Source organism: Callorhinus ursinus, unplaced genomic scaffold, assembly GCF_003265705.2.
Source record: "Callorhinus ursinus isolate GAN/ISIS: 27379988/994484 unplaced genomic scaffold, GSC_fseal_2.0 scaffold3, whole genome shotgun sequence".
NCBI lineage: Eukaryota > Metazoa > Chordata > Mammalia > Carnivora > Otariidae > Callorhinus > Callorhinus ursinus.
Window position 1 is genome coordinate 77,819,525 of NW_027397065.1, and position 13,315 is coordinate 77,832,839.

Here is a 13,315-nt window from a genome sequence, read left to right on the forward strand (position 1 = left end):
TATATCCCACGTGGTTATGATGAACGTAATCAAAGCTGGAGGAGATCCTTGCATTCAGCTTATGGTTCTCTCTGCTCTCAAGTAGCATAGTTCTTCAGTGTCCATTTGCCAAAGTATGAGAAGAATATCTTCATGTAATTTCAGTTTTATAGTCACTTATGACAGCAGGTTAGTCTGGTATCAGTTGCTATTTCTGGCCAAAATCTGAATTTTACATTCTTAAATTCTATTTCAAAACCTGTTAACTTTATCTTTGTAATTATTTAATTTATTTAAATATTACACCAAAGAATGTCATAGATGTGCATAATGGAATCAGGATTTGTGTAGTTCAAGCTTAAGTTTTCCTAAGATTTGATAAAAGTGGTTTTAGCTAAAAATAAGACTATTATAATATTTCAGGGAATTTCATTAAAATGTTACTGTGTTTAAACTGTTTTGAACATATCTTCATGTCCTTCCTTCCCTTGGAATAAATTTGGGGCCCAAAGATGATGCAACAAGTGTAATTTTTTTTAAGAATGGTGATGCTGAACCCCAAGCAGCAGCAGATCCATTCTCAGAGATAAGGCCTTATCTCTACACCAGAGTTGAGATTGCTGAATGATTAGACATTCGGATATTTTAGTACAAACGTTTGGAAAAAAAAAATATATATATATATATATATAATTTTCATTAATGATATTCTATGTTAGTTGTTTTTCTGTAATTAACAAAACCACTTTTGAATGCTGACTGTATCAGATAAGAAAAATTTTATTATCCTTACATTGCTTACCCCCCAAAAAATGCAAAACGATGGTCCATTCTATTAGTGAACTTCTGGCAGCATAACAACATATGATTGCAAATATAGTTCACAGGATAGCATGATATTTGATCACAAGCTGAATTTGTGGGGACTCAATAAAGATGAAAACTCGATGATCACAGACACTATAGATGAATAGACCAAGAAGGAAAGTAAATGTAAAAACTCTGAATTATCACAAAAATTAGAAAATAAATGGTACCTTTTTTAGATTCTTTCATGCAATTGAATGGGCCAATTTTAAGAGATTTTTTTGAACTATTTTTCAATTTATTTTATAATCAATAGCAAATGCGTCATCCCGATGTAATTAATTTCACTTAGAGGTGAATTACTTTGACTTTATGGTTCTAACTTAAAGAACAAAACAGCATTTATTCCTAAAATCAGAGGTGTAATTTAAACTTTAGCAGCTTCCCACTTATTTAGTCTCAGGCAAAAATACTAAGACATTTTGGGAATTTCTGGAGGATTTAGGGGTAAAGAGGAAAAAAATATCATAAGAGAATTGAGACTCCTTTTAGGTGATTCACTTCAAAGTGAGTTCTTTATGATGATGGGGCCATTAATAAAATTTTATACAGCAAACTGACAAAAAACCGCATAAATACATTGAGTTTGGGGTGATGTGTTTCTAAATACTTAGTAATTTTTGAAAGAGCTTCTAGACAACTACCAGGTTTTTTGAACTACTGTAAAATAAGTGGGCGCCTGGGTGGCTCAGATGGTTAAGCGTCTGCCTTCAATTCAGGTCATGATCCCAGAGTCCTGGAATCGAGTCCTGCATTGGGCTCCCTGCTCCTTGGGAGCCTGCTTTTCCCTCTGCCTCTCTCTCTCTCTCTCATGAATAAATAAATAAAGTCTTTAAAAAAATAAAATAAATAAAAAATAAAAAATAAAATAAAATTAAAGGATTTAAAATGTATAGGGTCAGTTCAATTTTTTATCTTATAAATGTCATAGAATGTTTTATTTTAAGCCTTTTTATTTGGCAACAAGAAAGAAACATTTAAGAGTTAATCAGTTAGATACCAGATATGAATTCTTACTTATCCATTATAACAAATTATTTTGAATACAATATTCGGTTTCTCAGTATTTAAACAAGATACAAAGAAGGAAGGGAGGTGAGAGAAAGGGCGTATCTGCAGCACGCCAGGCTTGTACAAGGCATTGTGACGGTTTTAGCCATAAAACAGTTCTTAAATAGATTAGACACTCATATTAGTAAGGAGTATCTATCACCTATTAGTTATTTTATCTTAGTTTTTTGCCTAAAACTGATATATGACTTTTACATACAAATTTCAAAATACCAGTTAAAAAGAGCATAACAGTCTCATTTCCAAACAAATAGATTGAATGAGAATTTTCAGGGACGCCTTGGTGGCTCAGTCAGTTAAGTGGCTGATCCTTGGTTTCCACTCAGTTCATGATTTCGGGGTGGTGAGATCAAAACCCACATCGGGCTCCACACTCAGTGGGGCGTCTGCTTCAGGATTCTCTCTCTGCCCAGCCCTTTAATAAAATAAATAAATAAATATTTTTTAAAAATTCAGTTTCATTTGAGTACTAGTTTGCAAAATTTATTTTTATGTACTTATTTTTATTTAAGGAAATATTAGAAACATATTTGTTAATAAAATATTAGCCTAACATTTTAAAATGGTCTAACCTCAGTTCACAGGAATGATTCATGAACGTTCAGACTGTTTGGTTTATACATACCTACTTTTAATGAAAACTTTTAATAGAAATCAAAGAAACACAGACCAGAAAAAAAAAGAAAAAAAAAACTTTAATTAAACACATTTGTAACACACAGTTGGAAACACATCCTCATAAGCATGGGCATTTATGAATCATAGACAGATATAAATGTGATTATTTAATTAAATTCATAATCACTGCAATTTACTATTGTAATATATGAGGTTTTACATTTTGATTGAATGAAAGCACATTTTGAGGAAAATACATTTTACAGACAAGAAAATTTGCACTAGGGCGCCTGGGTGGCTCAGTTGGTTAAGCGACTGCCTTCGGCTCAGGTCATGATCCTGGAGTCCCGGGATCGAGTCCCGCATCGGGCTCCCTGCTCAGCAGGGAGTCTGCTTCTCCCTCTGACCCTCTTCCCTCTCGTGCTCTCTATCTCTCATTCTCTCTCAAATAAATAAATAAAATCTTAAAAAAAAGAAAATTTGCACTAGTCTAAATTTATACATTTAAAAGTATTTAATACTAACTTGGAATATGAATATTTAGATTAGACATCTGTTGAATTCCCTAGTAAACTATACTACATATTCTAATGGTCATGATTTAGAGTTTTAGGAGGGAAATATTTAAGTCATAACGACTGTGGGATAAAAATAAATTGAACACTTAAGTCACAATTTTAAAGAGAACAAATTGAAAAAATATTAATATTTAATTTGTTTTCTTCTATATTGATAATGGTGAATCTACGGGAGTGGTATATTTCATTGCTCTGTGTTCGCTAGAGCCCATCATAGTGACATGCACATATCAGACTTATGTGCTCACTGGATAAAATGGATTGTTCCCCAAGTTATGGAAAATCCTCTAAAAATCATAGCATCAAACTTGCAATTGCACGGAAATACCGTATACCAAGACTTTCACTGCATCACTATCTGCACAGACAGCACTCTGCTAATGTGAGCTGCTTTTACATTGGTATTGGGTAAAACATGGATGATTTTTAAATAGTGTAGTTTCTGCTAGAAATCATATGTATAGGATTGCCAGCCCATTGTGTTTTGTTTTTGTTTTGTTTTGTTTTTGATCTTCAGAAAGGATTCAAATGTGCAGTCTGCTCTCTCCCAGGATCAGTATTTTAAAATTTACATGATTTCCTTAATTGTTTCTCAGAAACACAATTTGGCAAGTTAAATAACTCATTGCAGATTAAGTAATGAAGGCATAGAAATAATAAATAACTTTCCAAATTTCATGTTCCTAAATAGAGGGCTGGAAAGGGGATTCATATTTAAATTTGTCAGATTCCAATGTGTTTTATTTACTCTGCCATCAAAATGACTTAAAATTGAACAAACAAAAACAGAAACAGACTCATAAATACGGAGAAAAAACTGACGATTGCCAGAGAGGAAGAAAGGTGTGCAGGAGGGTGGGTAGACAATACAGCTGAATGGATTAAGTACAGATCTCCAATTCTAACATAAATAATTGCAGCCTGGGGAATGTAATCAGTAATATTATAACTTTGTATGAGGACACATGGTAACTACACTTACCATGGTGAGCATTTTGTAATGTATGTAATTGCCACATCACTTATGTTCTTGTACACCCGAAACTAATCTAATATTGTATGCCAATTATACATCTATTTAAAAAAAAAACAATTGCTAGAAATAAAGCATGAAGATAAAAGTAACAATAGCAATAACAGAAATGTTGCATTAAGAACTTCAGGAACAGAAGGAAATGCTTCAAACACACGAACACACGTGAATATGTTCACATTTTATAGGTAAAGTTATTGTCATTTGAAGGGTAACATACTAACCCAGTGGCTGTGGGAAAGAAAGAAGAGAAACCCAAAAGAACTTGCCAGTTTCCTAATTTAGAATTAGCTAATTTTATTACTGAGCAGAAAATACCAGAATGCGGGCAGGTAGACTGCAAGAGGATACAAAGCCATAGTGGGTTTTCAACCTCTAATTATCTGGAATTAAAGCCACAGTTTTTACACATCATGCTACTTTTAGTAAATAGACTGCAGGTATTCAATTTGCATTGGTAATGACAGTAAGCTTACTCCAACATTCTGTTTTTCCTAACTTCATCAGTACCTCCTGCGGTTGCCCCTGGCAGGGCATGGTACACAGATCATTAGTCATAACCACACCAAGGTTAAATTCAGTTCAGCTTCCCCACAGAACACATAAGGGTAGTAGGTCTACAGATAAACAGGTTTTGTCTGATGGTAAACGCTGTGCTTTTAATCAGTAAGTTATGGAATAGTAATTATACATTGGAGTAATAAAATAATATTCGACCAACATAGAGTCTATTTCCATCTAGAAGAATTGAGAAGAACTGAGTTTCCTGTACCCCAGTATGGAATGAGTGGAAGGCCAGTCCCAGTCCAGGGTTCAGCATGAGCAAGACAGAGTGGGGACAGGGAGAAGGTGAATGTTGAACAAGATCAGATGCTACTTGTTCTTTTATTCTAGCCTTTCGTCAAGATGTAATCTTTCCAGAATCTTCTACAAAACAGGTTTCTTTCTTTCTTTTTCTTTTTTTCCTAACTTCACTAAGGTTGCTTATAATTCTGCCTGCTCAGAAAATAACAGAGAACTATTTACTCAGGGACAATTAAGGCTGCTGATACTAATGATTAGAGCCAATAAAATTATTCTTGCCTCAGGTTTCTAGAACAGATTACTTTTGTCTGCTCTGGAAAGGTGAGCAAGTACCTAGTGGGAAATATAGGAATACATGAAAAAAATCATATCTGACATTTAGAGTAGAAGAGATCTATTTATATACCGGCAAGAGTAAGGCCGTGAATATCCTATAATAAACCTTGGTGAATTGTAGAGCAAGTACACTTTATTGTTCTTTTCCATACAAGTCTAAATAATTTTAGTACTTATAAACTTTAGAATCAGCTTTTAATTCTATGGACATTGGGATTTGCAACAGATTACACTGAATACACACGTCAATTCAGAAGGGTTGGTTTTATTTGTGATTTTGCGTCTTCCTAACCACACACATGATATAGCTCTTAATTTCTTTAATGAAGTCTAAATAAGCTAAACTAATATGACACCTCAATAAAGTGGTCTGCATATAGGTCTTTCACATCCTTTGTTAGATTTATTTCTAGCTTCCTTATAGCTTTGTTAATTAACTCTAGTTAGTTTTTCAACATTAAGAATAATGTACGCTGTAGTTTTGTTGTTTGTTTAGTGTGCCCTTAATCAGTAGGAGAAGGCACATTTCTACTTATTCGCTGAGAGTTTTTGTTTTTGTTTTTTTTGCTTGGTTTCATTGTGTTTATCATCTATGGATATTACATTCTATTTCTTGGTTTTTCTGTATGTGTTGAGATGATTATTTTTGTTTGTCCATCCTTTAATTCATTAACCCTGTGAATAATTTTTACGCTTTTTAAAATGTCCTTCCTCATTTCTTTCTTTGTATTTTCCTTCCTTCCTTCTTCCTTTAACGTTAAACAAAACAAGTGTGGAACCAAACTGATAAAGACAGATTTTTTTTCTTTTTTACACGCCAGTGGATTGGGTTTGCTCTCATTTTGTTTAGGCTATTTACGTGTAAAATCTCTCATGAGTGAGAATGTCTGGTATTGATATTGACAGGTCACAAGCCACAGAAAACAAACTTTCAAGTATCTCCTCCTTCTTCCATTTTCTGGGAAAAAGATGTATAGGACTGAAATTACCTGTTTCTTTAACTTTAGGTAAAATAATCTGGAAATGATTTTTTTTTTTTGCTTTAGAAAAATTATGTTTTAAATGAAATTTGATTTTCTTTAGTTACTGTAGTACTCCTCAGATTTTCTATTCCTTTTAGAGCCACCTAGGGTATTTTTTATTCCATCCATATTCTTACTAGTTTTAGTATCTTCTGTATATGTCTATGTATAACCATGCCCCCTTTTTTTCAACTTCTCATGTTCTACTTTGATAAATTGATACATTTATTTAGATTTTATGTCTTTTGTTTTAGTAATACTTTTTAAAATTACTTTTTAAAATTAATCTATTTTAATTTTGGATTTTTTAAAAATAATGACAGAAATATCAGAAATAAAAATATACATATTTAATTTCCCATTATTAATTCTGCATTTATAGCTTTAACATGTAAAATAAACTAAACATTTGCCTTTTCCTCACATCTCAAAATTAATAAACTTACTGAAAAATGGAAAGACTGTGTTTAAGAGTTATTTAAGATGTTAGCTATAATATTTTGATATCTGCCAGAGTTATACATTAATTCTATGTTATGTTCTGATTTCAATGATTATTTCTCCCCCACGTATGACTTAACATCACACACTGCATGCATTTTTTTCTATAAGAAGAAAATTATTCTTTGTGCAAAAATGGTAATTTTTTATTTTCTCCAAGTTTATTTAAATTTGAAAACTCAAACTTTTTAAAGATTATGTAATTTTTTTTTACCAACTGCTATGCTTTTCTTAATGATCAAACCAATTGTTCATCCCTTAGACTCTGACAGCATACAATGAATTCTGACAACTTTCTCCCACCCCAGTTCCTGAATAACATGTAATTTCCTTGATATAACAAAATATCATTTTAGCATTCATGTCATGCCTTGGTGTTCATTTTTCATTTTTCCGTAAGTTAATGAGTTCTAGCAAAGAGTGCCATCATAAAGTTGTCTTTTGCCAAAAGTCCTGTTGCAGCATATGGAGCTAGTGACAAGCTACAGTATTAAGGAGATTTGTTTTAAACCAAGCCTCTAAAGTGTGCATGGAAATACTAAATATATCCCTGCATGTTTTGCAGACAATCCTGGTTTGCTGAGCCATGTCACAGTGGGTATTAGAGTTCTGGATGTCAATGACAATCCACCCGAACTTGCCAGGGAATATGATATCGTTGTCTGTGAAAATTCAAAACCTGGCCAGGTAAGTTAATTGTTTCCTTCCTATCATTGGAATGGAAGAAAAATAAGCAGCTCTATTTCTATTATTTTAGGTATAATCCTCAAAATCCCTCAATATTATTTTTGTGCTCAGTAAAAATAATTTTATAAAGCTTTAAGTACCAAATGGATTTTTTTGAGAATTGTTGAAAATAAATTTTCTCCAGAACCCAAATGTAAATCAAAAAATGAACTCATTCATACATACATTCATCATACCAATAAAATTATATTGAATGCTTTGTGTGAAGCCTTGTATTAAATGAGGAGGAAACTGTGAACTTTCTTGTCCTGTGACATTGTACTGTAGTTTTGCAAGATGTTACCAGAGGGGGAAACTGGGTACATAGCATCTGTCTATATTTCTTACAACTGTATATGAATCTATAATTATAAAAAAATAGAAAATTTAATTAAAAGTAAAAACATTTTTAAAAGATATAATACCTTAAAAAGAATAATACCAAAAGCTAATTTTTCATCAAGAAAGATAAAACCCAGGGGCACCTGGGTGGCTGAGTCAGTTGAGCATCCACTCTTGGTTTCAGCTCGGGTTGTGTTCTCAAGATGGCGGGATCAAACCCCCCTAGACAGGCTCTGCGCTAAGCATGGAGTCTGCTTAGGACTCTTTCCCTCTTCTCTCCCTCCCCATTTTGCTCCTCCTCCTCCCTCTACTTGCCCATGCACACCCATGCTCATGCTCTCTCTCTCAAATTAAAAATAAAATCTTAAAAAAAGAAAGATAAGACCCAGAAAACAATGGAAAGATAATTCCCAACAGTTGCACGATAATAACTGACAACCATGAATTCTTTTTTCTACCAAAATATCCCTCAAAAACAGAACAGAAAATCGCAGAGTTAAGCCAACAAAAATGTGAAAATCTCTTACCATAAGGTACACCCTAAAGCTTTTATTGGGTAAAAAAGAAAAATAATTATACTGGCAGCCTGGAGTCATAAGGAACCTTCAAAACAAACACAATCAATAAGTAAATTCATAAAAACTAAATCATTAATGAATAAATAGAAATCAAAGGAACATTTTCTAGAGTTTAAAATAGACATCATATACATGGCAACAAGAGATCGTAAGTTAGAAAGACAAATGAAGTTAAAATATTCTAAACTCCTTAAATTTTGGTTCCTTAAAATTTGAAAAATTTGGCTTCTTAAAATTTGAGAAATTGATAAACCACTAATTTATAATAGATTTTATATGTCCAGAATGCATGCTGTAACCTCTAGATCAACTAATAAAAATAGTAAAAAACATGTAACTGATAAGCTAGTAGAAACTGTAATTAAAAAGACTTAAAAAGACTGGGTGTCTCAGTGGGTTAAGCATCTGCCTTCAGCTCAGGTCAAGATCCCAGGGCCCTGGAATCTAGCCCAGAGTCTGGCTTCCCACTCAGTGGGGAGTCTGCTTCTCCTTTTCCTTCTGTTCCTCCCCACAGTTGTGCTCTCTCTCTCTCAAATAAATAAAATTAAAAAAATCTTTAAAAAATAAATAAATAAAAATACTTAATCCTGGAACACCTAGGTGGCTCTGTCAGTTAAGCAGCTGCCTTCGGCTCAGGTCATGATCCCAAGATCCTGGGATGGAGTCCCACATCGGGCTCCTTGCTCGGGGGGGAGCCTGCTTCTCCCTCTGCCTGCCTCTCCCCCTGTTTGTGTTCTGTCTCTCTCTCTGACAAATAAATAAGTAAAATCTTTTAAAAAAAATACTTAATCCTAAGGAAAGCAATGTTTACATTTCTATTTCTTGACCTTAACTGTCTTCATGAAAATGTTTGTTCACTTTAAAATAATTTATATACTTAGAAACTTGTTGCATGTGCTTTTATCCCACTGGAGTATGTTTTACAGTAAAAAAGCTTTTCGTATAGGAGCAATTTTCAAGGATTCTAGAAGGACCCGTTGAAAACAAAAATATAATCCTAATAAAATATGAAATTTATAATCGATAGTAATTCCAAAATAATCCAGAAACTTCTGTGAAGTTTGTAAAGCTCAAAATTAGGATGAAAAATTCTCATATTTGCTGCTGATATATAGATTGTCACAAAATAGGCAAAATAAATGATAAAAGGTTTAGTACACAAAATTCTAATAGCTGGGTAAAGGTCATTTGATTTAAAAAATCAAGAAATAAGACAAGAAATATAGAAAAAATGGAAAAATAGAAAGTAAATAAAAATGATGTAAATTTAAAGTATATGTTAGTATCCTTGTTGAAATAAAATCACTTAAATACTCAAAAGATGCATATTGTCAAAATAGAAAGAAAAAAGTTCATTTAAATGTTTTTATACGAGGTGTAAAATAGGGGGACCTGGGTGGTTCAGTCAGTTAAGTGTCTGCCTTCAGGTCAGGTCATGATCTGAGAGTCCTGGGATGGAGCCCCGAGCGGGGCTCCCTGCTCAGTAAGGAGTCTGCTCCTTCCTCTCCATTTGCCCCTCCCCACCGCTCGTGCGTGCGTGCTCTCTCTCTCTCAAATAAATAAATAAAATCTTTAAAAAATAGAGGTATAAAATAAACAGAATAAAGGAAAAGAGTTTGAAAGAAAATATATGTAAAAATATACCAAATAATTACTTTATTAATTGCTACATACATACTTACCCAACTACACACACACACACACACACACACACACACACACACACACACACACATTTCAACAACGGAATGTTACTAGATATAAAGAAGCACATTCATTGTGATAAAAACAGTTTATACACCCGGTACAAATGATAATTTTAAATTTATATATACTTATCAATGTTGCCTTAAAATGAACAAACCAAAAATGATAGAAATAACAAAAAATAGACTAGCCCATTGTTGTATTGGGAGTTTTAGTATGCTTTTACCAGAAACTGATAGAATAATTGTATAAAATTTTGGGAAGGATATTGAAAATTGAACACCACAATTAACAAACTTTACTGTTTGATAAATATAGAATAATGCACTGAACAACTTCAGATCACCATATTCTTCTGAAACTTACAGAGAACATTGACCAAAAATTTACTGTATACAGGACCACAGAGTAAGTTTTAGTAATTTGCAAAGGATTGGCCTTATTATTTTCTGTATGACAAAAAAATAAATAAATAAAGCTAGATACTAATTCAAAAGTATTGCTAGGACGAAAAAAAGTATTGCTAGAAAAAAAATCCATTGGAAATAAGGGCACATCTAAATAAGCTAAGAATCACTTAAGTAATAAAAATTAAAAATATTTAAATGGAATGATAGTAAAAATGCACTGTATTAAAAAGTACAAAAAGGGGAAATCTATTTTCTACTCTTTCTTTGATGAAACATAACTCTAATATAAAAAAATGACAAGAATATAATCCCTCACAAAATCTTTGTTTCTTTGGTCCGTGGGTTATTGAGAGAATTTAAAATTGAATCATTTGAAATGTGATATAAAAATTTTGAAATCCAAACATAAGCTAATGATTGCATCAGCCATTTTTAGATGTTTTCTTTTTAAGTAATATATTTCTTTTTTTTCTTTTTTTTTAACTTCAAGGTAATTTCAAAATTTATAGGATAGAGTGAGATGCTGTATTGGGAGCAATTCATATTTGCTAGTCCCAGCCACCTTCAATGCAGGTGAAAGCATTGAAAATTTGGGCAAATAATACTTAGTCCTTGCTCTTGGATCAGTTGATTTTTCTCCTGTCATTGTGAACATGTGCTCCCAAATCTAAAACGCTAGTGTTAGTTTTCTAGATTGAATTCTCTCCATATTGGCCAGTGACCTTGACTTTTTCCATTGACCTCTTGATCATGGGAAAGCTTATTCAGGCTCTCTTTCCAGGTCATGCTTTCCTGTCAGTGCCAGCTTGCTAGCCTGGGTCATTCTATTTTACCCTCCACACTGACCACCTAAGGTCCATAGCATTTCTAAGAAATGGTTTATGTGACATTGACAAATGCTTTCTTCATCTCTAAAATAAAGAAAATTGTTGGAATTTCAGGGCCCTTCCAAGCCTGAAATTTTATGAGTAGATGAGTAGATGAGTCTCAAATTCCTTTAAATGTGGATTACTTTATTCTCCTCACATGGGAAGCCGTTCCATTTTTTAGAGAAGGTTAAATTTGTGACAAAAACGTATCTTTATCTTCTGGGTCCCATTAACCATTTATATAGTATTTTTCTTTTCTTCAGATAACTGTTACTGTTTTCAGAAAGCAATCACTAGACTTAGCACCCCTAAGATCTAATGTATATCGATTTATTTATGTGATTATGGTTATTATCCTTTAAAAACTATATTCATAGTTAGCATCATTATTGTCTTTAATATTGTATGATTTTAGATGTCACATTAAGATACTTGGTTTCTTTATATTGCTTAAGTATCTGTTTCTCTAAACATTTGTTTCATCAAAATGAATTAAAACTTTTTACTGAGGGAATGAAAAGCCATTTGAAGATATTGTTTATTGCACTCTTATTTAAACAAACCATTGCCAATCTGTGTGGCCATTTTTTATGATTAACCTATTACAAGGGAAATGATCTGAATCTTTCTATTGTTTAATTTTGCCGCCTTTGGTTCATTTAACCTTATGTTTGTAGCATTTCTGGATAAACTTTGTGTATTTTGATGCAGAGTAGGAATAGGGAAGTCTGTTTAAATAATGATTTGTGAAATAGGTTTTCTGAAGCATATTGCCCAGCTGTACAATGTCTCCTCTTTCTGTAACAATTGCTTTTAGAATTATAGACATTTTTATTATGGATGCTGTGCATCTAAATATAACAGCACGTGACCATGGCAGAGAGGCGTGTCTTTTGTGAAGCAGAGGTTTAAACCACATACAACAGCAAAGTTCACATTGAATCAGGTATCAATACACCTGAACTGCAACAATATATTTGTCTGAATTAATAAATTTTCCTGTTCTGAAAAAAAAAATTTTGAAGTACCTTGCATGAAACAAATATTAAGAAGAAAATCATGCATGCATGAAATTTGAAGTCAGTTCCCAAAGTAAAGTGAATTCATAATAAATGAGATGGGTCTACATGTAGAAACTGAAATATGAATGATGGAAATGTTTTTATCTTATTTATATTGACTTTCCCCTCTGTGTGTGTGTGTGTGTGTGTGTGTGTGTGTGTTTCATTACAAAGTAAACTTAGAAAGCATAACATCTATTAAAAAAAATTGTATTGGGCGCCTGGGTGGCTCAGTTGGTTAAGCCACTGCCTTCAGCTCAGGTCATGATCCTGGAGTCCCGGGATCGAGTCCCGCGTCGGGCTCCCTGCTCGGCAGGGAGTCTGCTTCTCCCTCTGACCCTCCCCTCTCTCATGTTCTCTCTCTCTATCTCATTCTCTTTCTCAAATAAATAAATAAATAAATCTTTAAAAAAAAATAAAAAAATTGTATCACCTAATACCAGCATACCTGGTGTTCATCACATCCAATTATTAATAATAAACTTTGTATGAAAAAATACCTAGATCAGTAGAGATTTTACAAGATTTTACAAAGGTCAACTCATTGAACCAACAGAAGTTAGTGTTATTATTAAATAAATTTATGATCCCGCTTGGGATTATATTATAAAGCAAATTCATTGATTAATTTAAAGAAGATACAGTGTGTTCCATAAAATATTCTTTATTTTATTTTATTTATTCACTGGAGAGGGAGAAAGAGAGCACAAGGGGGGGCAGAGGGAGAAGCAGACTCCCCACTGAGCAGGGAGCCCGATGCGGGACTTGATCCCAAGACCCTGCAATCATGACCTGAGCTGCAGGCAGACTTTT

The 13,315-nt window shown here is 33.0% G+C and overlaps 1 protein-coding gene across 6 annotated transcripts in view; it reads left to right on the forward strand.

Moving 5' to 3' along the window:
• Positions 1 to 13,315, forward strand: part of CDH18 (cadherin 18) — a 990,219-nt gene that overhangs the window by 942,498 nt on the left and 34,406 nt on the right. For all 6 annotated transcript variants that reach the window (XM_073891068.1, XM_073891071.1, XM_073891072.1 and 3 more), the window contains one exon: positions 7,375 to 7,496. In XM_073891068.1, the coding sequence (XP_073747169.1) occupies positions 7,375 to 7,496 (122 nt within the window). The remainder of the gene's footprint in view (positions 1 to 7,374; positions 7,497 to 13,315) is intronic.